We start from the raw sequence: 25,761 nt of genomic DNA, 5'->3' as shown, positions 1-25,761 counted from the left end.
TGATGATTAAGTGTCATTTATTCTCTAGAACTACAACATTCCCACACATACAGACACATTCCTGCTACTGATCTGTTTGGTCAAGTTGTGTTCTGTGCTAGAGGCAACCATGCTCTATGTTTAAATTAAGAGGGAACAAAAATATTCTTCACTTTCAAACTTGTTCGCCTTGCGACTGGTCCCTCAAAAACTATAAAAAACTGACATTATAAATGAAAACAAAAATGCCTTTATTCTGACCATACTTACTCTTCACGACAAGGGAATTCACTTGAGCAGCATGTCAGGTAATTTATATTTCAGACTAGCAGCTCTACACAAATGGAAAGATACTGCTTTTGATTACACGATGTAATAGTACTAGTTCAATAGACAAACTAAACACTTCCCCATGAAGAGAGCGAGTCACTTTTGCTTAAGTAAGCAGCAGTGAGGGGAAAAAAGGCAAGAACTCGGACATAAATCATGACTCTCCAGAATATGCCACCAACGTAAAGAAAACTTTGCGAAATTACGTTAGTTTAGATCCTCGCCAGGAACACATTTCACGCAAAACCCTCCTAGCTCAGATAACCATAGTGGTCATTCCACTGTACCTTTACATTGCAATTTACAGCAGCAAATATTGAATGTAAATATCACAACTGTTTTATTTTTTCCTGTTTTAATTAGAAATGTGTTTTATGGTCAAAGCTGCAGTGATCCTATCCAACCCCACTGTGTATCACAGAGAGAAGCAACGTCACATCTACTACTGTGGTATACTTCTACAGCCTAATTATTCCCTCCACCTAAGGAAAGAAAGAAAAGCCTGGCCAAAACACCTCTAATTTTTTTTGTTATTATTTTGCAACAGAGACTGACATTGTGCAGCCTCTAAATAAGGTGCTACGAAGAACTCAGACTGCCAACTTTGGGTGTCTTCAAGGGCGAGTATTTTCAAGGGAAAAATACGTGACAGAAGAACAGCTTTGCTGCTTTGCACCACCACGGCCATGTTCACTTACTTTTAACTAATTTCCAAACACACACACCCCCACTACACACTGGTTCATTTGTTATTCACCATTTATTTCAAAGCTGGAGCCTAAAGGTATCTATGCAAGCAATCATTACCCATCTGAAGTGGTGCACGCTGATGCTAGACACGTTCCTAAATACTCCCCGGGGAGTCGGGATGATGGTGGCCCAGGGCAGGGGTAACTCAAACGCTGTCTCCTGCTGGGTCGGGTCCTGGCTATGTCACTCGGTGCCTTTACCCTTCACCTGTAAGAGGCGGGTGGCAGCTTTTTCGTACAGTCCTCACAAAAAGGGCACAAAAGTCCCAAGAGACCTAGAGGAGGTTTTTCCCCAACACAGGTTTATGTAGCAAATTTAGACACTGTGGTGACAAGATGGGACAAGAGTAGCATCAGTAGAGAAGCAAGAAACAGAAAATCGGGCAGAGACACGGAAGCAGGCGTAGAGTGCTGTACTTACAGCCTCTCCTCCACCAAGCAGGCCAACTCTTTCAGTACTTCTAATAAGTATGCCAAGATGGTTGAATGACCAAATTCCCTTGTTTGACCACCACGGGTGCCTCAGAGGGAAAGGCCTATTGATCGTTCACTGTCACTCACAAGCAACCATTTTGGCCGAGCCCAAAAAAGTCAACAGAAATGGCAGCAGTACACGCTGTATCTCCAAGAGAGTCCTTGCACGGCTAGACCAGTCAGCAATTACTGCTTGAAGCATTTGTGACCAGCATTTGACGGACGCCGGGGTGGAGGAAAGCCTGCTGGCTCACAGCACTCCCACAGCCTGCCGGGCTGCCCGCACCTCCCAGCCAGGCTGGCTCTGGAAAGCCACCCACGCTTGCCGGGGCCCTCTCCGTGACAAACCCCCTCCCGACTCACCTTCCCACCCCTCACATTTTGGGAGCGCGTACAGGCAGCCACGAACCACGGGGCCCACCTCAAAACCTACCCGTTTGCTGCCGTTACAACCTGCGGCCCCAACAGCTCGGCACAGCCGCGCTCCAGCCAGCCAAGTCCCCGCAGCCGCGCTGGAGAACAGACTCAAAGGCAGTGAAGCCATTTCCCGTGCAAACAGCTGATTAATAAAACATTTTAGGTGGGAACATCATTTACGTCTGCTGCCAAGAGCAGTGTCTGCTTCTAGCGCAATGACAAATGTCTTTTCCACTCGCTCTTCGCACGACCTGGACTGCATTACATGATAAGCAACACGCATGCAGCAAGTACGGTGCAACAGAAATATTTTAACGCTGCTGTTTTAACACAGAAACTTTTGTATCTTCACCATACAGGAGTCAGTGTTTCAGAGCTCAACAGTGCTCTTCTCTGTGATTGCTTGAAACACAAAGCTGAGGGAAAGGAGCACAGGAGGGATTTCTGCAAACATGGTTTGCCACAGGACCGCCTGACTGCTCATTGCTCAAGTAACCACTGCTGTGCAACAGGCAGTTCTCTTGCTATAACTTTTCCAAGCCTTTCTGAGGAAAGCAGTAAAGTCTTATGAAGAAATAAAGATGCAGCTCAGCAGGCAGTTTCAGACACTCTCGTTACAGCCGATTTCTGAAGCAAGAAACGTTAATGGACCACTTTAAAATCTGACAGGGTGTCTTTGTGTGCCGATTTACACCAAGTTGTACAAAGTATCAAGAGACTAGAAATTAAAACCCACATTGCTGGAAGTGGAGCCACATTAAGATCTGCCCCTCTTCAAGCAATAAAGCACAGACTCAGGGAAAGCATTTAAGGGTTAAAACTGGAATAAAAACAAGTAACACAGCAGGCAGTGTCTGGGATCACGAAACTACTCAAGAAGTGGTTTCAACTCAGCAGAACCTGTGACATTCAGGCTACTAATGTTCAAATTAAAAAGAATTAAGATTATCCTGTGTGAACACCTATGTATATAAACATATCAGTGCTTTCTAGCACTATAATTTGTGTAGCATCATTTTTATTATTTATATAGATGTAGCAGTCTATTTTTGGTTTGCTGAACCATACAGTGCCGTCTGGACTACGCACTCTTTGCTCTTCACACCTTTGATCACCAGCAGGATTAAAGAAAAACCCTTACCATGTCAGCTATTAGCTTGTATCAGCCTGAGATGCCACAACTCAAGTACGTAGTTGAAAAAAAGCGTTATTTGAATAGATATTTTTGAGAAAATATACCTGTGATTGCAATAACTGGTTTCCAAAGGAGCTTGACTTACAATCTTACTGCCCTGACTACAGACACAGGAGCTGAACGTTTTACTCAAAACATGCCCCCGTAGGCTGCACCTCCGCCGGCCAGGGAAGGCTGAACGGTAATGCCCACACGCCCCTGACAGACTGTGAACTACAGTGCATACCACAACCTTCAGAGAAACCCTCTGAACAACTAAAAGCAGCAAAAAAACTGGAAATGAGAAGCTCATTGAGTCTGGTATTCATCAACACTTTTTTTTTTTTTTTTTTTTTACACTTGTTATCAACCAAGTCAGAAGTTTTCCTATCAAAATTAGAACTTGCTGACAAAACTTGCTTCTCAAAAAAAGGAGCTTCCTTCTGCACCCCAGAAGAAAACTAAGCTACTTATTAAAAATAACTTGATTACACTCTTGAGTAAACAAGCCAAGAAATGAAACTATTTTGGATTTCATGTGGTAATAATCTAGTGGGATGAAATACCTTTGTATGCCTAGAATAGAAATCAGAAGTACAGATTCTAAAACAGTATTAGAGCAAGAAATATGTTTTGGCATATAGTTGGACATACATGTGCTTGGACACCTCTCTCTGAGGGAATTTCCTGTATACATTCTTTTATTTTACATGCTGAAGATAAAATTTCTTTCTATTTCTGGCTCCTTAAAACTAAAGTGACTACGAAACGCAACGAGCAAAAAGCAAGCAAGCCTAAGAGGGAGGGGAAGGGGCACTGAAGTCTCCAGCTGACTTTTGCATGAGGTAGGAAACTTCAGAGGTTGCTACAGTTTAGGGAAGCAGCGAATGACGCTATGCTTTTCCCAGCCTTGGAAAAACATGTTCATCAACACCTTGTCTCAGGGAAAGGGAAGAAAGGGGGGAAGGAGAAAGTCAGGGAGCCTCACGTCCCATTAAGGGATCTTTTTCAAGGGGGCTTACGTATCTATTTCCGTATGGCTGACTCACTCCGGCGGGTTAAAGCACTTTCAGCCGAGCGGTTCCCCTCGAGAGCAACCTGGGGAGCCCTGCCCCGGCCGGCGCCGCAGCCCCCTCCCGCACCGCCGAGCCCGCTCCGGCGCCCAGAGCGGCGTTGTAAAGTGCGGGGCGGAGGAGGGGGATGGGAAAAAAAACCATTAATAAATCGGGAAAGCGGCGGTTCCCAGCCTCCACGCAGGAGACGGGAGGGCTTTCCCTTCCTGGCGGATGTTACCGAGCCGGGAGGCACAAAGGCGCCGGTGCCGCCCGGCCGGCAGCCCATCGCCGCCGCGGCCACCCTCGCCGCGCCCAAACACACCTCCCACAGGCGGCGGGACGGCGGGGGACCGCGCCGCGGGGCTCCGCCGCCGCACCCCAGCCCCCGCACCGCCCCGCGCCGCGCCTCACCTGCAGGGCCGGGGCCGGGGCGCCGCTCCGCCGCCGCCGGCAGCGCCAGGGCCAGCAGCAGCGGCAGGAGGAGGCGCGGCGGCCGGGCGCCGCTCCACGCCATCTTCCCCCTCCGCACCCGCCGGCCTGCCGCCGCTCCCCGCGCCGCCAGCCCCCGGGGGCGGGGGTGGAAAACGAGGGGAAAAGCCGGTGCCTGGGGAGCCGCCGCGCTCGGGGTGCCGCTCCTCCTCTGCAGCCGGCAGGAGCGAAAGGCGCTGCCGCCCGCCCCAGGCTTTATACGGCGATGGGAGGACCCGGGCAGCGAGGGCGCCCGGCGGCGCAACAGGAGCCGCTTGTGGCTGCCGTGCCCGGGTGCACGCCGCTGCTGCCGCCGCTGCTGCCGCCGCTGCTGCCGCTGCTGCTGCTGCTGCCGCCGCCGCTGCCGCCGCCCCCGGGGGAGGGGCGGGCGGCCAAGCCCTGCCTCGGCCTCCGCCGCCCGGGCCGCCGCCGTAGGTGCGCGGCGCTGCACACGCCCGTCCGCGGCAGCGGGGATGGAGCGGGCTGGGCCGGGCCGGGCGGCGCGCTCGGGAGCGCGGACCCAGCAGCTGCCCACGGCCGAGTCTGGCTCGGCCCAGCGCCGGCCCTGCGCTCTCGGTACCTGCCCGGCTGTGGGGCCGAGTTGGCGCTGCCGACCCACTGCTGGAAACGTTCTCGGCGGTGCTGGCCGCGTGGGGAACTGTACTCACCTCCCCCTCCAAACATTTTGCCAGTGGTTTCGTTGGCCGCCATTCCGTCCCGATAAACGTGTTCTTGAAAATTTAATGTTGTTCGGGAGATTGTGAGCAACTGAAACCGTTCCTCCACGAGCCGACAAAAAACAGTCTAACCCTTTCGCGTATGGGCATAGCACTGTTGGCATCGGGACCGCACTGCGCATCCAATCTGCTTGTGAACGACCGACCTCTCAAACACTCTATCATTTTGTGATTCAGATTTCCATAAAGGAGCACACTTCATTTGCCTAATCTTAACACATAAAACTATTACACTTTCATCATTAAAGAAACATCCAACAAATCACCAAATTACTGAAGGCAAGCATGGTGATGATGAAGGAGATGTACCGGCCCACCTCCACTCTTTTTCCCATTGCGATACAAAGTATATTTGAAAAAATACTCTAAACAATAGCTTAAATGTTTAAAAGTCATGTAAAATTATAAAAGCAGATGGCAGCCTATTGGAATCAGGGTGGATTTACACCTTGGAAATACTATTTGAGGACCAAAGGCATAATCCAAAACAAAAATTAGTGCTGAAAGCAGGATTCATGTGTTTGAGATCCACCTATATAATCGTCAAATAGACACCTCATTTTTTATCCTAAATGTCTCTATGGGCCTAACAGATGTGCTTTTTTGAAGCCACATGGGAAAGAAAAAAGGGGGAAAGAAGGGAAAACTTGACCTTGGCTACTGCAACTGTAAGAACTGCGTGCTTTTGTTTGGGATCCAGAGCAGAAATCAGAGCCTGCATTACGTGCCCAGATGCTTTTATGGCTAATTGGGAGAGCTCCTTCGTTCTGGACCAGGCAGCACACACAGCAGGGAAGCAGGTAGAGCAAACCAAAGAAAAAGACTGGGCCCTCGGTCCCAAGGAGTTTCTAGAAGAGAGAAGGCCCAGGGAAGCAGCAATTGGGAAATGCTGAAAATGCATTCACACAATGATGAAGCTGCAGTTGCCAACTATAGGAGAAACAGAAAAGACCCTCCAGTTCTTGGGCAATTACTCATGCCCTGCTTTCTCCTGCCACCTCTGTCAGGCATGCAGAGATTCACCAGAGAACAAATATCTTTTGAATGCAGACCGTATGACCACGTTTATGCACACACCCATGAATGGCCTCTGCTCACTCTTCCAAGAACCAGCACTACTGCTGCTGATCAGCTCACCTAGGTACGTAGACTGCGTGCGCTGAAAACGAGCAATGCCATCACTGGGATGATACTGCAAGTACTTCTGCCTTCATTTTTTTTTTAAACAAGTTCAAATTTTCAAATAAGAAATTAGACCTATGAAAAATGAAGATGGAAAAAATAGTTACTATATTACAGCTATAGTTTTAAGGTAGAAAACGGGTAAACAAGCATTTCAAAAGAGGTCCTCAACAGATCGAACCTCACCTCAGATCCAGAACAGCTTAACAGTAACACTTGTACTTAGAGATACAAAGAAAGTGTTATTACAAAGCTGAAAAAACAAGAACTCATCAAGAAGGAATTAAATCACAAGAGACATGTAGAACACACTTAATACCATCAACCATGAAAGAAATGATAGATTACTTCAATAAAATGTGAGGGGGAAAAGACAGGACTGTTGCACATAATTTCAGAATACCATGGAGATGATGTCACAGCTCCCACGGACGGAACTGGAAGCAGACGAAGCTTCAGCCCTGAAAATTGAGAGTAAAATCAGCAGCTGAGTGTCATGTGCATACACAGTGCTCTGAGAAATGGCAGCCCGGCACCTCACCTCTGTTAGAAGCAGCAGCTAGTTTCACCAGAGACTAATACACACGTCCCAAAACAGCACTGTTAGGTGAAAACCAACGGGCGTAAAGAGGAGGGAGCATCCGAGAGAAATCCTAAGAGGTATTTTGTTATCAAAAAGTACATGTAAAGAGTAGCAGGGAAGAATGAAAAGAATTAGTGAAAGAAGTCTATAAATATGCAATAATGAACAAAAAGGAAATAGCTGGCAAAGACACATTTCTAATGTATGAGGAAAATGGGTTGAGAGAACTGTGATACAAACACAGCTCATACCTATAAGTGCAAGCCCAGACTTTGACTAGAAACTTTTACATTTTCTTGTCATTTTCCTTTGTCTCTTGAAAGCTAATTTCATTTTCGACTGTTCTTAGAAAATGCAAGCTTTGCCCCCGTAGAGAAAACAGAGCTGAAAGCTACCCAAAACGCTGCTTTCAAAGTGACAGATGTGGCCAAGACATCTCCTGTCCCCGGAGGCTTCACTCGGACACTGGCCGATGGAAGGGAAAATGGTTGTGAAACTTCGGAACTGAGGTCCGCCAGCTGTGCAGTGCCCAAGGGCTCTGTCTCGCCTTGCCTCCACAGACACTTGGGTTAGAAATGCTACTTTTGTCCAGAAATACCAACTTCAAGGCCTGAACTGGCAGCTGGTGGTTAGCAGGGTCTTCAGCTCTCCTGGTGCTGTTGCAAGCTGCTTCAGTACTGTATTACCATTATAGTGTACTCAACACTTAAATCTCTGAACTGCTAAGTAGGAACATACCCTCAAATCAAAATAATTTCAAATAATAACATAGACAGTGTGTAATGTAATGTATGCACATGTATGCACATTATACTACAGAGGTCAACTCCAGAAACAATTCCTACAAATGACCCAAGAAACAGTCTCACATTCTTGCTATTGTCACTATTTACTCCTTTGACTTTTGACTTTATCAAGCCTTTTTCATAAAGAATAAAACCTTCCTTTTCCTCTGCAACAAGGCAATTTCTTCATGAGAAATGCCTCAGTTTGGTTAAGTAGGCATGGAGGAGGGGAGAGAGTTCAGGAGGAGGGGAGAGAGTTCATTACTGTTAGTTGTGGGGCTCTGAACAGGGGAGCCGAGGAGTTTTCTTGTCCTACAACTCCAGCAATAGTGAGCAAAACCAGAAAGGGAGCAACTGCAAGCAGTCCTCGCTTCAGAAAGTCACTATGAAAAGTGATTTTCTGTAACCTCACAATCAGTTGCTAAATATTTTTTTTTTCAGACCCAGTGCCTTTGCAACAGATGAGCATAGAATTCAGCTGGCAGATATTTGGGCAAAATTCTACAGGACCTCTGCAGGAGACAACAGCTTCCTTAATTGTTAGTAATCTCCATTCCTTCAGTGCCTTTTCCTCGGATGTCTAGGTAGTTCTTTTGCAGTCTCAGTAACTCCCTGTCTGTATCTGCCTATCCCTACCTCCTTTTCCCTGTCTCTTTCCTGGTTGTCTGTAAGAAATCATCATTGGGTTGGCAACTTCCATCTTCCCCAAACCACCAGCAATTTTATAGTTCAAAATGCGTATAGCTAGTGCCACGTGGAATGGAAACAGACATAGTTCATTGCATCACCAGCCCGTCACTGCAGCCAGACAGAGCTAGGTCCTGTCATAGGAGTCTGCCTTCTAAACTACAGAAGCTTCTTAGAAGAGACCTTTTTCACATCCTCTAACTACTCTTCATTTCACTGTCTTTAAGAAGAACACAGTCTGTGCTCCTGCTGTGCTTTGCCTGTCCCTGAACTCACGTCACCTTGCATCTAGGCCTCAAAATCTCTTCTTTTATTCTGGAGCCTGACTAGAATAGATGCTATTGAGGTTGGGATAGATGCATGAAATGACTAGATGCATTTTCCACAGATGCTAAAATGGAGCAGTATTGATCACATGAACTTCCTTCCTAATCTTGCAACATTGAAATTGTTCATTATAGAGTAATTAAATCAAAAGAAAAGGAAAATAACAAGATTGGTCTGTGGAAAGCCATGGGACAGAAGGAATTGTCAGCAATTCACCAGAAGTAGTATTCCAAGAATCAAAAAAAAATCATCATGCAAGGATCCTAAGTCACTCACCTCAACAAAGATCATAAAGAGTTTTCTAACAGATAATGAATTTGACATATAACAGCCAAAAGTCTGTTTTGTCTGGTCAAAAGTCAGTCATTCCCCATGTATTTTCAATAGCAGCAGTCATTAGTTAGTCATTGTTATGAAGAACAAATTAATTCCTCTCCCATTCTGTCCTAGCTTGTCCCCTCAAATATCTTTCTAGTTTCATGAAATTTGTCCTCTCTTTGTGTTACAGAGGTAATTCCATAGCCCTGTGATTTCACTGCCTAGGTCAAGCGCATACAAACTATAGAATTAAACAGAAGGTTTTGGCTTTGTGTGGTTATATCACTGATCTCATTTATTATATCTAAATATCTACTTAGATATAATATATAAGTAGTAACCCTGAGTTTAGCTTTGAGAATAGATTAGTAAAACACCTTTGAGTTAGTAAGTCATACTTATTTTGTCCAGTTAAATGATTTACCTTGTGTAATTCCTAAAAAGAAAATACTGGTTTTGAATTATAAATTCAACACATATCAGTATTTTACATGAATCAGGGGTAGCTGAAAATAGAATTTTGTTATTATAGAATAATACTATGTCATGGTTTAACCCCAGACAGCAATTAAGTACTACACAACCATGCGCTCACTCCCTTCCGCTGGGATGGGGGAAGAGAAGTGGAAGGGTAAAAGTGAGAAAACTCGGGGGTTGAGATAAAGACAGTTTAATAGGGAAAGCAAAAGCCGCGCACGCAAGCAAAGCAAAGCAAGAAATTCATTCACTCCTTCCCATGGGCAGGCAGGTGTTCAGCCATCTCCAGGAAAGCAGGGCTCCATCACACGTAACGGTTACTTGGGAAGACAAACGCCATCACTCCGAACGTCTCCCCCTTCCTTCTTCTTCCCCAGCTTTATATGCTGAGCATGACGTCATGTGGTATGGAATAGCCCTTTGGTCAGTTTGGATCAACTGTCCTGGCTGTGTCCCCTCCTCTTGTCCCAACCTCTTGTGCCCCCCCAGCCTCCTCGCTGGTGGGGTGGGGTGAGGAGCAGAAGAGGCCTTGGCTCTGTGTAAGCACTGCTCAGCAGGAACTAAAACATCCCTGTGTTATCAACACTGTTTCCAGCACAAATCCAAAGCAGAGCCCCATACAAGCTACTGTGAAGAAAATTAACTCTATCCCAGACAAAACCAGCACATGCTAATAGAAATTAACATTCCAAAGTAATAGAAAGCTTCAAAATCCCTTTCCAATCCTAGGAAAAAATGTTCTTCAGATATATTTTGTTTAGATGCTCGTGGCTGTTTTAATTTGACCTCAAGCCAATGAAACACTAGAACTGAACTAGAATTAAAAAGAGAAGTATGTGTATTTTTTGCAAAAATACATCAATACAAATGTAAAGGCCCATCTGGCAATAATATGGCATTGAAACATGCATCACTGTGCCTGACTTAGTATGTGTATGGGAGCCTTTAATAAGGGCCTCTTAAGTACTTCAACCCTAATAAGAAATCTTTCATAGACGTTTTATTTCCAATGAATCAGGCTAAATGTTACTGAAATTCTACTCTCGCTGTCTGAAAATAGTTTCTCTTTGGTCGCCTCCCTTTAATTTACCCTCAACTTCAATAAGAACATTTATTTGAGTTGCCACCCCAGTCTTGTTATTATGGGTGCGATCCAGCCCATTGCCGAGACATACTGAGCACTCCTCAGGCGTGCTGAGACCCCACGGATTCCAGCAGATGCTCGGCACCTTTTGGTGCTGAGCGCTGAGTGAATCCTTTGGGCTGTAGCCATAGTTTCTTTCCCAAGCCACCCAATCAGAAATTACTTTGCTTCATTCACTCATTTATAATTATAGCTATAAACAGCCCATACAAGCAAAAGATTAATAGTGTTAGCAAGCATTTCCAGGGTATAATCAGCTGTCATCCCATAATTACTCAAAAGATTGAATGAGTGGCTTTGAAATTACAAGGAGAGTTACATTCCTTTACTGAGACTGAGCAGCAAGACATGAGTGCCCATGAAAAGCCGTGCTAAGTTTTTGTCTGTGGTCCATCCTTTGGCATTTATGACATGATTGGTCCAGCCTCAAGGTCCTATCCTGCACTACAGAAGTCAGCGAGCATCATAAGAAAATCAATCCTGCTGACCTGGCCTTAAACCAGATGCTTTAGACCTCCATCACTGCTTCTGGTGGACACAAAGGTCTGATCCCCATTTTTTGCTTTCATTGCATTCATTTTTATGTAATTTATATAGGCACAAGAAACTGAGCATTAAATCCTGCAGAGTGTATCTTGTAAACCCTGCTGATCAGGGTTGATCTTGTAAAGATTTCAGTCCCATCACCCAATAAACTATAAAATGCTTCCCAGAGCCTCAAATGAGAGGTGTTGAAACAGACAATTAATCATAATGACTAATTTAAAGTCTTGCTTTTTTTATAGTTTAGGGATGCAAAAAGAATATCATGGAAAGGGAACTGATATTCAAGAAAACTGGCCGAAAGGAAAATAATTTTAAACATTTACTTTGGGATTAATAGGAACTAGTGGAAAAATGTGTTTATGAAATTGTCTGAAGCTGGGAGTCTATGTGAGTGTTTGTATCTATGTCAACAAACCATCATAATGTAAAGAATGTTCCTCTGAAGTAAGCCTGTGGTATTAGACTGAAGTGTGTCATGTTTATGACCAATAGAGGAGGGGAGGTCAGTATTTGTTTTCCAATAGTTACCCTAAAGCCTACTTTTTTGGGATTTCAGAAGCCTAGTGGAGACTCCTAGAGTGGCAATTTGGGAAAACCGCTGGAGCAGAGAAGTATGTCCCACAAGTATTCCCCTACGGGAAGACATCAGATTTCTTATTCTCTGTTACTGGAATGGTTTTGGTCAAAGTTTCTTTTCCTGCCCCTGCTCTGGGAGTTTTATGACCGTTCTGCCTGTCCACAATGATCTCATTCTCTCCAGCTGACTTGTATAAGGTAAATAGAAACTGCTGTCTGACAAAACCTAATTTTGACAGGTAGGTCTTTTTAGTAATTTAGTTTGATTTATAACAAAATTGCTATTAAATTAGTCTTATTTCCTACTTCCTGTATGACCTAAATGAGGAATCCCAGATGGCCCCAGAACAACTTCTGGCAGCATTTCTGGAGCACTGGATTCGAGAGAGAAAGAAAGGAGATGGGCTGGCCATTATTTTGCTGCTGCTAACGTCCCCTTGCACAGAGCCTTCCAGCTTCCACTTTTCAGCAGGCACTGTGTGAAACAGCAACCACAGGAAAGGTGAGGAAAAGCTAAGAGCCACAGATCTTACTTAATTTAGTGCCTCTCTGGTTGGTCAAAATATCATACGGCTTTGCAATACCTAACTATTTTGCCTCTTGACAAGAAAACCTTTTACAGGGAAAAAGAGGTGGCAGCCAATAAAAACAAGGCGTGGAAAGTAAAAATACCATCTTTAAATGAACAGTTAAATACAGTTACCAGGAAAGTTGAGGTTGTGAGCAGTGTCCCTGACACGAGCGAGAAAGCAAGAAAATCTCATGACTGAATCAGTAGGAGAATGTGCTTTCAAGCTTAGAAATATTTAGGAGCTAAACACTGCCTTTGAGGTTTTTTTCTCATGCTCTTCTCCATCTTGCATTGCACATGCACATAGCTTTATTTGGTAAAAAGGGATATGAAGGGAGGTTATGTTGAGATCACTACTAGAAAACTTTCTCTGCAGAGCAGGGGTCACAACTGTTAACCCATACTAGTGTAGTTAATCACTTAACTAAGTGACTGGTAGGGTAAGTGTGAGAGTGGAACAGATTCAGACCTTTAACACTAAAATGGCCAGGAGTTACTGAAGTAATGAAAAAGTTTTAGGTTTTGGGCTGTGTACTGTGAAAGTGAAATGCATTCAGTCTGGATGATGCTTCTCATTGTACTTCTTAGGCCAGTGAGCAAAAGCACACATGCCTTTTTTTAAGGCTAGGAGCCTGACTGTTCTCAGCTTACACGGGAAGGGGCACAGAGGAGGCAGGCTTTGAATAGCAGCACAGTTTTGATAAATGTGATCCACTCTGCATTCAAGACAACTCGCCTGTCTGCTGTTCAGGGAATGACTAGTCTAAATTGAGAACTTCCAATAGATCCTCAAGAGGGCTCTTTTCAAAAGATTTGGAAATTTAATTATTTTTTAGCACATCACTCAACAGAAGCTGGAAGGATGGCTACTTTGAATCTTTGAAATAATTTCTCAGAGACTGCAGTTTGTGCTTCTTTAGTTTGGATGCTCAGGAAGATGAAGGCTCTAGCTAAGATAATTCTGATGACTTGTCAAGGTTGGTAAAACCTGACATTGGCAGTACATCTTGCTCCTGTAGTCTGGGCTTTAGGAGGGTAGTTTCAGAGGTGATCGGGCTGCTTCACTTCCAGATAATCCGAAGCCTGTACTGTTCCAGGCAGCATACAGATTGATTCTACATTAGGGAATGTGATGGAATGAAATTCCTTCCTGTTTAAAGAAAACTTAACAAACTTACTTTATGTATCGGAAGAAGGCAGCAACCTCTTCCAGAATGGGGAGGAACATCGTGATAAATAAATAGCAGGAGTCACAGGTAGCCCAGCAGTGCTTCAGCACTGTGAATGGCTGTTCATAAAATCCCAAGCAGAATTAAGAAAGTGGCTAAAATTGTACATAGCCTAAGCATCACATACTGACGAGCCTGGGTCACTGGCTTCTTCTGCCTCTTCTGGTCTTCCCTCTTCCTCAGTCTCTCTTCACTCCATCAAGAGGATATGCTCTAGCCAAAATCACTTTCATAGGGTTTAGAAGAGTAGAAATCATGATACACAACCTAATAGTGTCCTCAGTGCAGGCAGCCTCTACTCCAGGGTACCTAAAGGAGGAGGGAAACTTGGTAGGCACAGAGCACACATCCCCAGGATGCTCCTAGTAAATGGCCAGGTAAAAGCCATCCTGTTGTCATAGCAAAGAAAAGGGGTAGACACAAGTCCCTGTTCCTTGTATCCCTGTACCAATGTAAGGATGTTCTTGTCTTTGAGATATTTACACATTAACAACATTCTTTGATGTAGCCAGAAGGAAATAAGGAAAACCTTATAGCCTCTATATCTGACTCTGGCAGGCAGCTACCTAGCAAATTATCACCTCTGCAAAACCCTTACTTACAGGAAAGTCTTATTAATATGGCTGTCTCATTGTGCTTACATTCTGCCTGCTAGAATTCAGAATGCTGCTGAAATAAGGCCTGCAGAATTCACTGTGGCTCAGCTGTAATGCTCCCCACATGTAGTGGGGAATATCAATTTTACTTATTCTTGCATTCGGGTTCCCAGAGTGGGATTTGTACACCTGATTCAGGAAAAAAAATCAGTAATACTACTCTTGTTACTCTGCTTGGAAAGGCTGTGTAAACATTTGTGTTAAGCTATTAAGTTGTTTCTAACCAGATAGATTGGATACAAATTGTAAAAAAAAATATCCGTTATGACAGTCATTTTCATATTATTTCCCTTTCATGTATCTTCATTTTCAAGATGCTGCTTCTTCACTTTTTCTACCAAAATATGCTCATGCAATGTAGCCAGAGCTGTATTAGTGCTGTATTAGCCTAGTCTCAGTATGGACCAGCTCTGCAGGTCCATACATATTTCATTCTCTGTGTTTCATGACAGCGACATGTGACTATCTTTAGCTCAGTCCCCTTTTTTTGTGTATAATCTTTTGTTCTGCCAGCTCTGCATGGAGATGACTCAACCGTCTCTAAGCCCGCCAGTCTGCTCCAACCTGGAACAGTGCTCAGAAATACCGACATGCCTTTCCAGCCCTTTGGTAAATGCACTCAGCCGTGAATACAGCATTTCCAGTCATGTGGCCCTCATCTTTTTTTCAAGATCTTCTTGAAGTTATTGGTTCATGAGATGCAAGAATCAGATCGCGAGACTGCAGATCACTTAATCCTCTCACTTCGCATGTATTTTTCCACTAGCCAGTTGGAACCTAAACTGAACACAGACCGAGGGAGTTGTTGGGTCAGGCCCCTGGACGTTAATGCCATCTGAAAGATTTCAAGCTGCCACATAATGTAAAAGCCGTGGCTTCAAGTTCTCAAAGAAGTGTCCATGAAAGTAATTTTGAAATTGTACTGTGTGCAAGAAACTAGGAACTACTACAAACGTTATTAGTTTTTCATCCAAAGGCGAGGCAATTTTTTTTTTCAACCTTGCCTTCCTAAATAGCACATCCGTATTATAAACACCTTTGGAAGTTTTTCCAGATAAAAAGTGTTTAGTGAACATCTTCCCTCAGACAGGAACATTAAGTAATCCCAGTAGATTAGTATCAATTTGATTTTCTTATTGCTATCAGTTTGATAAATTTGGTATTGTTTGACTTCAGAGGAGTGTCAGACACACTGTGCACAGCATTGTAGTGACAGTCTGCAAAAGCCTACCAAGCACCACCTGGGCTAACAGGGGACTAGCAATCTGAATGATGATGTTGAGACTACTATTATATATTTACTGAGCCATCAGGACTCCTCAAATCACTATATAAAGCTGTTGTGAGGTATTAGTATTGCCACAGGCTATTGATGTTACCCAGTTTTAAGGTTCACCCCCCCAGACATAATAGCGGTAACCTCGCCAGCTTTCCAATCCAAACAATAGAAATCACTTGCTCTCAAAACAAAATATAATCTTTAAATTGGTCCATGCTTGAAGTAGCTACCAAAGCCAGAGAGAGCACTATGATGCCATTTCCAAAGGAAAACAAAGACAAGATAAAGGCAGAAAAAATTCCCCTCTAAATCACAGAAATTCAAGAAAACTCATACATCGCTAAAGCCAGGCTTCTGCAAAATCTCAATTGCAGCATCTTTCTCTTCTTGGTACATTGTGTGTCTTTTACCAAATCAGTGTCAGAGAGGATAAAGATTCTTATTGTTTCAGTGAGAGTACGCCATTTAATCCTGCTCTTCGCATCTTCCTTCTGCTGTTCATGAGCAGGCCAGCTTGCTGGATATCAATACGCATTTGTTCTGTTGAATTATTACAAATAATTCTCTAGTTCTCAAACATAATTCTAGCGTTTTATTCCCCTTATGGTCTAGGAGTATAATTGAGACAGCTGATGGTGCAGCTGAATGTAAGTTTCCATAAACAAACGCTGTGCATTTGAACTCAACCGCACGTAGGCCATCCACACACTTTTTCCACTCTGGCTGTTTCTCCCTGCAGCCAATTAGGGAAGATGTTTTGGCCATGACTCCGCTGTAGATTACTCCCCATCAGACCGCCGTCTGATTGGAGTAAGGAAAAAGCTACTGGTTGAATATCCATGATTTTCAGCCAGCATGCCAAGAGCCTCAGACGACATGCACTCCCTCTCTCTTTTGAAAAGGATCAGCGCTCTCAGGCTGACCTTCAAAGCCGAGCTCTGTTTGTGGGAGTGTGTACTCTTCACCTCTCAAAGACAGGGAACTTACTGCAGCACTTGAAATTTTACTGGCTGTGTTTGCTTTTCACATAGTGCAGACAGGGGATATTAGGCAAGGATTTGCTTTACAATCACCATTTATATCATTTACTCTTTTTCTTTTCATCCCAGAGAAAGCCTAACCTTTTTCCCGTGGAATTTCTCTTAAGTGAGTCACGGAAGTCAACTGTTGCCCAGGCACTTACAGGAAAGATGGATTTACATTTTATGTGCGTTTTTAGGAACACTCTTCTGTCACACCATACATCTCAATGACTAAATTAGGTCATTCCTTTGCTTTTTCCCTTTGCTTTTTCCCTCTTTGCATTGTAGAGGAAAACAGACGTGATTTATCAGTCTGTCATTATGGAGGAGGCTTGATTCTGAGTTTGTCCATCCACTTCTAACTCCACACAAACCTCAATCTGTGATTCCCATCATTTTGGGGCTCCGTAGCCAGAGAGCATGACTAGGCAGAGAAAGGCTTTGATACTTTGGTGATTAAACATTTAAAAAACACCTAATTTAGATGATGGATGGATGACAGCAAGCAAGCAGCATCCCTCTGTGATGTGGTCTCCCCCTAACGCACTGAAAAATATTTGGCAGTCAGCAAAGATTCAGAAAACAGGTACCAGCAAATATGCTTTGTTTCTCCATGTATGCTGTGCCTGAGATGGCTGTTCGTGACAAGTCACTGGGGGACAGCTTGTATCACTGGCAACAGGACCTACAGCCACTCTGCACAACACCTTGGTCCTCCCCAGCTGCTGCAAGATTGCGCCCTATAGCAGCGCTATAGGGAACCCTGTGCCTTTTCAGTGGTGATAGAGGAAGCGAATACTGCTTTTAAGGAGATGATTCGTGTGAATGCTTTTCAGCCTTCTACAGATTTTAAACTTATGGAATAAATTCTTAATATTGCACTAAAACGCATTCAGGAGTTGCATACGTAAACTTTTAAACCAAAGTAACCTTTTGCCCTAGTCATGTGCTCCGTTATTAGTAAGGAACTGATGGGACTTAAAAGAAACTTAGTTACTGCTCCACAGGCACAGAAATCTCCAGTAAACAGGGCACTGTCTAACTAAATCTAATATAACTGTTAATTAAATTATCATTATTTAGAGAATTCCATCATACATGAACATATAAAAACCTTAAGCACAAAATTGCTAGATTAACAGGAGCATCTTCATAATTCTACCTGGCTGCTTTTTTTCCTTTCTTTTGGGAGAAAAAAATTATAGTTCTTACATTTTAACACGAGAAGAGACATTTGATCAGCTGTTCTGACCGGAATGTCACACTCGTTGCGTTCCTCTTATGTACCCTCATATTGCAGCCAAGAACATGAGTTAGATTAAAACATTTTGGTCCTCAGCAGAGCAAACTGTTGACACCATGCTGACAGCCTGTTAACAGCAACCAGCTATTAGTGGAATTGCTGTGGGAGTTTGTAGGGAGGCATTTGCAAATGCTTTATCAATACAGATTTACCTCAGCAGCAAAAAGGACAGACAGCATCAGTTGTTGTGGCCTGGGTGGATATGCCATATTCTTCCTCCTAGCTGAAGAAAAACCACTTGAATCAATATGAATTGCAGGTAGCTCGGGTGGAGCGGAAGGTGACGGTCTCAGGGAAGCGATGAAGTTCCAAGAATTGCAACACTTTTCCATGTACCTGTAATCAGGCAGCACGAAAGCACATCTCCAAGGCAGGCACTGATCACGCTCTCTTATCCAGTCACTCCAGGCTACAGCTTGATTATGCTGAGATTTCAAGCCCCGATATTTTTAGCACCCTTCTCTTGCTTTTTTCCATTGTCAGGAGGTATATTTGTATTTTTAAATAGTCAAATTCTAATCTTAAATGTACATTAACGAAAAATCGCCTAATCTGTACCTGGATAGAAATAGTGGTGTGGCTGGATCTGAGCTGAGACGCAGAGATTTATCAGTGGTGCTAGGTGCCCTCTGGACCAGGCAGCTAATTGCCTTTGACTTTGCCGAGCTTTGACTCAATAGGATTTTGAAGTCAAACGTATTTCATAGATGTTTACACCTCATTACATCTTTTTGAAAAGATAAAAACTTGACTAGTGCATATTTCTGTTTGCAAATTTGGCTTGAGTTTACCTGATAGTGAAAGCTTTTCCTAATTTCACCACATAAATACTGAAGTGCAAATCCCCAGGAAAACAATTTGCTGTATAGATTTCGTATTTGCAGCTTAAGAGGCGTTGATTAGTTGATGTCTTGCTCTGGCACCGCATTGTAGTAGCTCTCTTAAAGCATACATAACCACTGACATTTTTATAATTTATTTTTCATTACTTTTCTTTAATAAGCTCTTTTCCACAAATATTTCCTTCAACTAAACTTATTGCTTAGAAAGGTGAACACCGTAAATGGAGTGCAAACAATGTATATAAATTTAGTTGATTTATTCAACAGAGATTTTTACCTTCCTCTCTCTTGCTCTCTTCTCTACCACTGAAACATTAACTATTTGCTCTTTTCCTTTTTTTCTGTGGAAAGATGTGTGCTGCAACGCACAGGTAAGTTCTTGTTCATTTCAATGGCTGGCTTTAATTCTTGGTGCATTTTAATATTAGCTCACTACCTCTCATGGCCTTTCCAAAGTTTGTTCAGTGGAAAAAAGAGGACAGGGCACAGTGAGCCCTTGTCTGTGTTGAACAACTTTGCTTGTATTTCTTTTCTATCCTAATCTGGCAACAGGCAGAATACGGACATAAACAGAGTGCTGGCAAGCTCAGCCTCAGTCCACTCGAAGATGTATATTTTCCAGGAGCCACAAGTTCTGCTCCCTCAAAAATGAGAAATTTGCTGACACAATAAAGCAGTGTGCCTTGGTTGCATTGTACAGCCATACTCAGTGGGAAAAAAGACAGTTTTATACCAGTTAAAAAGCAGGACTGGCTGCAGGAGTAAAAGAAGACGAGATTTAGCTGCTGAAGTGTAGGTCTCTGGCAAATGTACAAAAACCCTTGCAGTATTAGGAATCATTTTGTTCAAATTCCCCAGGGCAAGCGTTGCTCCGTGTCATACTGCGTGGCTGGAGAGAGCCACAGTACAATCAGGAGACAGAGCCTGAGCTGAAATATCAGCTGGGGCGATTGGGAAAGATCATAAAGAGCTGAAGGAACAACCTACAGAATGTAAAGACTGTTGGAATGAGCTCATCTTTGATGTACATGACAGCTCAGTTGTATAGCGAGGTATGACTAAATAGAAAGTGGAACCAGCACAAAGTGCTGCTTGTGCAAGTTCAGATACTTTGGGAGGTTGTGCTGTTCAAATTGTGCCAAAAAGAAAATCCCAGTGCTCAGGAGGAACTGTACACTTACACAAGAGGGACTATACTTCAGAGCAGGAACATGCAACCAGGATCTCAAGTACAGAACGCTGTTGCACTGACGTGCTGGTTATACATGATACCAGCAGAACATTGCTGCAAGCCACAAAATCAAGGCAGCCCCAAGGTCTTTAGTGTCTTCAGGGTCGAAACCTAGGGTCATTTAAATTAGCAGGTTACCTTTTGTTTATATTTTTCTTATGAATATCTTTAATTATAGCCTTCACCATAAACCCCAGCTTCCCCAGTTTGCGTAGGAGTTGCCATGCAGAATTTGCCACCCACCACTCAGTGTTGGGCTCAGTGCCAGCTCACAGCATCACCACAGTGCCAGCACCACAGTGCCAGCACCACAGTGCCAGCACCGTCTCCCAGCTTCGTATGCAGTGCTATGGCAGTGTTGCAGCATTTGACCACTTACCTATGAAATACGCCTTTGTCCGTGCTCTTCACAGTGGTGACATAGGGTTGCACGGGAATTTTGCTGTTGCCGATTGTCTCCGCATCACTCCCTCTCTGTAGTGCACGCAACAAAGAACAGGAGGCTCCTGGCCAGAAGGCCAGGCCAGCGGTCCCTGCATTGCACTAGCCCACTCCCCAATTTTTTTTGGCATGCATTTGTAATCAAGGACTGAAGCTGGTTGTGCAGCAGGGCTGGGGACACCAGGAGCTGCTGAGGTCCTGGTGTGTGCAGCACCAGTGCAGGCTCCCCTCTGCACGTTGCCCAGCCTTGTACCAGTTTCTGTTTGCTCCTCAGTAAATGGCAATCAACAAAGGAGAAATATTGACTTCCTCAGCTGCTACCAGCTGCCCTGGTTCAATAACTGGGTCAGCTAAAGGTTAAACCAGCCGAGACATGAGCAGCAAGTTTAAATTAAAAAAAAAAAAAAAAAAAAGGAAAAAAAACCACAACCACAGCCAGGGGAGAAGCCTAGAGCAGATGGCCAGGCCCGCCTGGCCGTAGCTCTCCTGTCCCTCGCCCTCTCCTCTGTCCCTCGCCTTCTCCTCCACTGCCCCGCAGCCCTTGCAGTCCACGTCACAGCCATGCACACTGAAGCCATCTCATGTCTAGGGGTCTAAATGCACCTCAGATGTAAATCAGTGACATTAAACCAGCAACGAAATTAGCCTGTTTGCTTTGACACACCCTGTTGTGATATATTAACTTTTTGCATTATTGTAGTAAATTGTCAGAAATCATAGTCCAGTTTCAAATTCTACCATTTACCAAGCCTAATGCAACTTTAAGGACATTATACAGTATTTGTCTGGGGTTTTTTAAATCAATCATGGTTTAACATACTTTCACACACATTTTTTAATTTTGCTAGTGGCACGTAACTGCATTTGAAGCTTATGATTTTGCAGCTTTGGTGGGAAAGACACATCTAGCTTTCTGCACTCATGTAGAGAATGCATACTTGCGAAATAGTGTAATCTGAAATTCTTCTACTGAGAAAATCAGAATGACAACTAACGAAATGCCTGTGAATCCCAGAGCGAGGTTTTAAGCCGTGAAAAAATAATTCCTGTGCTAACACTGCCACCTATTGCCACCCACTGAAAAATAGGAGACACAGTCATGGTAAATCCCTGTTCTCATCTCTTCTCCCTCTTTGGTATTTCTTGCAATGCTTTCATGTATATTTTCTCGTCACTGCTGTCTTTAATAACATAGTGTTATCAGGGGAAAAATGCAAATAAACCAAGTGATATGTCAAATATATCTGTAGAACAGAGGATAAAAATCAGCAGAACAAAATCAGCAACGTATGGAAGTCTCCCTGAGTGGTGACAGGGAGCTACTAGAGTCCTAGAGCAGTCTGATCCAGTACATAAGCATAGCATGTGTAAGTATATATATCATGAAAGCACACATAGAGCAGAATTCTTCACTAGCTGGGCTCTTCCCTCCACCCTGGGAGAGCTGCACCTTTTTCTTTGTTATTCTCTCCCTCTGACCTCTTGCTATTTTCTGTGGGGTTTTTATACCTTTTTTACCTCCTATCTCACTAATTTTAAGATCAAATCTTACCACATGATTGCTTTTTGCTTGACATGGCTTCTTCATCTTGTGGGGTAGTGGTGGTTTCCCCTCCATGCAACCTGTGTCTGTTTCCTTGCCCTGGTCATGAGAGATTCCCTTATCTGCAAGTTCTTCCGATTCCACAACTTCCTCCCCTGCATCATCCTTTTACCTTTACCATTTATCAATTTCATAAGTATTCCTGTCACAAATTATTAGCATCCATATCATAAAATGCCCATTAGTAGTCAAACACTTAAGCCATGCAATTTTACAACACATTCCCTTGAACAAAATATTTTATTTTCTTTATTACCCCTAGCATTTCCAATGAGTTACCCCTGCACCTACAGTAAATGAGCTAAATTCAGTTCAGGAAAACCAGTTGCTTTCTCCTTCCCTAACTCACCTTTTATCGTGCAGTCCCTGCTCCTGCTGTCAGCTTTTGGTCAAAGTTATTCTCATTAGTAAAACCAAGATGAGGTACATGAGGCATGTAAGGGCTGTCCTTGGGTCTACAAAAAGCCCCAAGGAGGCCTTTTTATGAACTTTGCTAATATGCATTAAAATGTTTTTAGGAAACCAACTGTAATATAATATACTTTAAAACAATGCTCCTCCTCTTGTCTGATTAGCAAAATTATTCTCTCTCCTCAGTTAGCAAAAATGCAATCTTGCTTAAGAATAAAGAAGGAGTAAATTACTTTTTTTTCTTTTTTTTTTTTTGTTACACTTATAATTTTGGTTTCTGGAAACTGGAATTAATTATGCTTTTCTACTGAGAAACATCATATAAATTATGCCTGTCTGTGCTGTATAGACCCTAGGGTTTCATTAAGTGACTGCATCTCCTGTACAGCTGGAGATGAAAAACTTACAGGGATGATACAGATGGAAAGGTCATTAACAGAACTAGAGAAATCCATCTGCAAATCTCACTCTGTAAAGGTTTTATGTAACAGCTCTATCTAACTGAGATGGTATTGAATAACAGGCAGCGTGCTGAAAGTCTTCTAATGCTTTCCAAAGCCTGGATTTATGGATAGGGGGATAAATAATCGTATTGCTTATAGTCTGATGGAGGAAGAGTGGAGAGTTCTAGAGTCTGGTGATTTATTAAATATGGATGCTGTTATGCGTTCTTTCAAAATGAAGAAAGACAGCTCAAAGAATGATTTATTCTGCACTTAGCACAATCAGTTTCAGAAATGAGCAAGTGAATACAGCTGTCTCCAGAAGTTCTTGAAAAATTTAAGGAAGAAGCATTTTTCAATTAAATATCATTAGGAAAAAGTGGAAAAGATTACAAAGGTGATAAGATATTGTTTGGTTAACTAAAGAGTTACCCCTGATAGCTTTAGTTGGGACTTCTCAGGCAATATTTTTACCTTCATGAGAGACTTGTGAACCATTTCACAAGACAGAAGCTTATGAGCCGTGTAACAAGTATCAGAGCTACCCAGTTACCCAACTGATGGAAAGTTCCCCTAGTCCAATGCTCTCTCTGTCCTTTCATGATCTGAGGTTGTGGAACTTCTTTCCTGTTCTTACCACAATTCTGGCAAATATAAGAGGCTTAGCTTAAACTGCTTACACCTTACTATGTAGCTGGATTCACATACTGATTCCCTTGGGCTATCTAATTCTTCACCCTATTTATTACTTTTGCTAAATACATGGTAAAGGAATAAGCTGTAGCAATTTGACCACTAGACTCAAGCAGCACAAAATCAAAAAATCTAAATGAGAACAGCACAACTTACAAAACTTCATTGTTGGGTTTCACTGTATTTGAGAAACCTGTTTGTAAGCAAAGATATCTTTGCTTTCATTGTCCTTTACAGAATTGTTACTCCTTGCAACTGCAATTCTGCTTAAGATACAAGAGTTGCAACATTTTTTTCCTACACATCTTGATGTGAAGCTGATAATTCGTGACTGTTTCCAGTCTCACATTCTTCCCTTACTGCTCTACAGACATGTGCAAGAATTTTTCTACATAATTTTCAATGCAAGGTTCTTGGGACAATGGTGCTTCCAGGACTATGGTAAATACCTAAGCACAACATCTGAAGATAAAAATTTGAATTACTTGGAGGAATGAAAACAAAGTCTCCTTCTAATGTCCCATTAGCCCAAGGTCCTAATACCTTACTTAAATTTGAACACACTCCCCAGTTTATTGTCAAAAGATGAATTTATGATGCAAGATGCTTTTCAGCATAGGCAATGGTATAACTGTTTTGGCTACTTACAAAATATCATTCCATCAATTCTTCAAACAGCCACAAACAGACCTCACTTTAATGCAAAAGGAAAATTTCAGTTCTATGCAGGACCTGCCATGGAATTCAACAGGTATTTTACAACATCTCCAAATAAATGTTTAAGGAATATTTAAGTAACGCTGCTCTCTGTTGAAAGTGCACTGTCATGGTTTAACCCCAGCCAGCAACTGAGCCCCACCCAGCCGCTCACTCACTCCGCCCCGGTGAGAAGCGGAAGGGTAAAAGTGAGAAAACTCGGGGGTTGAGATAAAGACAGTTTAATGGGGAAAGCAAAAGCCTCACACACAAGCAAACCAAAACAGGGAATTCATTCTCTCCTTCCCATGGGCAGGCAGGTGTTCAGCCATCTCCAGGAAAGCTGGGCTCCAGCACGCGTAACGGTTACTTGGGAAGACAAACGCCATCACTCATTCCTTCTTCTTCCCCCAGGTTGATATGCTGAGCATGATGCCATATGGTATGGAGTAGCCCTTTGGTCAGTTGGGGTCAGCTGTCCTGGCCGTGTCACCTCCCAACCTCTTGTGCCCCCCCAGCCTCCTCGCTGGTCGGGTGGGGTGAGGAGCAGAAGAGGCCTTGGCTCTGTGTAAGCACTGCTCAGCAGGAACTAAAACATCCCTGTGTTATCAACACTGTTTCCAGCACAAATCCAAAACATAGCCCCATACTAACTGCTATGGAGAAAATTAACTCTATCTCAGCTGAAACCAGCACATTCTCCACCCCTTATTCCATACCATTTACATCATGCTCAGGTCCCATACTATCCAATACATCCGCATTACCCACCACCCCCCTTCCCATCCTTTGATATAAAACACAGATACCATTCCCTTAGTCTGTGGACCACCCCTGTGAAATGTCTGTAAAATGTCCATAAATGTCCACAGAATGTCCACCGAGTTCATTTAGTCCATGACTTTGGGTTCCATCTGTTATGGTGGTCACTCAGGACAGGAGAGGTGGTGAGTTGCATGGAGTTACTGGGCACCAAAGCCAGCTCAGGTCGGGTCACTGCTGCACTTGCACTGCTTCTTGTAAGGCTTGTTCTCCACCGGTTGAGGTGGTTCCTGCTATAGTAATTCCTATAACATGCAACTCAAATCCTGGGTTACAATAATTTAAAAGTATATCCATTACAATCTCCACCCCTGGTCCCTTTGGACCAGACCATAGGGTTTAACATTGCGATGAACTCCTCCCCCTGCCCCTGCTCCATCCATAGACTGCAGTTCCTTAGGGGTCTACCTGCTCCAAGTGGAGCCTTATCTATGAGCCACAGCCTCTCCAGGGGTACACCTGCTGCGGCACAGACTTATCCACAGCCATAGTCGCTTTGAGGTGCACCTGT

The 25,761-nt window shown here is 43.5% G+C and overlaps 1 protein-coding gene across 2 annotated transcripts in view; it reads right to left on the bottom strand.

Annotated features, from left to right (window-relative positions):
- The window catches only part of PLOD2 (procollagen-lysine,2-oxoglutarate 5-dioxygenase 2), a 57,286-nt gene extending 51,982 nt beyond the window's left edge, over window positions 1-5,304 (bottom strand). The window contains exon 1 of one of the 2 annotated variants that reach the window (XM_075507216.1): window positions 4,590-5,304. In XM_075507216.1, the coding sequence (XP_075363331.1) occupies window positions 4,590-4,692 (103 nt within the window). In that variant the 5' untranslated portion in view covers window positions 4,693-5,304. The remainder of the gene's footprint in view (window positions 1-4,589) is intronic. The other variant, XM_075507215.1, reaches the window with a different exon arrangement.
- Window positions 5,305-25,761: the final 20,457 nt, after the last annotated feature.

This window comes from Mycteria americana, chromosome 7, assembly GCF_035582795.1.
Source record: "Mycteria americana isolate JAX WOST 10 ecotype Jacksonville Zoo and Gardens chromosome 7, USCA_MyAme_1.0, whole genome shotgun sequence".
In the NCBI taxonomy this organism is placed as follows: domain Eukaryota; kingdom Metazoa; phylum Chordata; class Aves; order Ciconiiformes; family Ciconiidae; genus Mycteria; species Mycteria americana.
The sequence above is the reverse complement of the archived record's forward strand: the minus strand, read 5'-3'. Positions and strand labels throughout refer to the sequence as shown.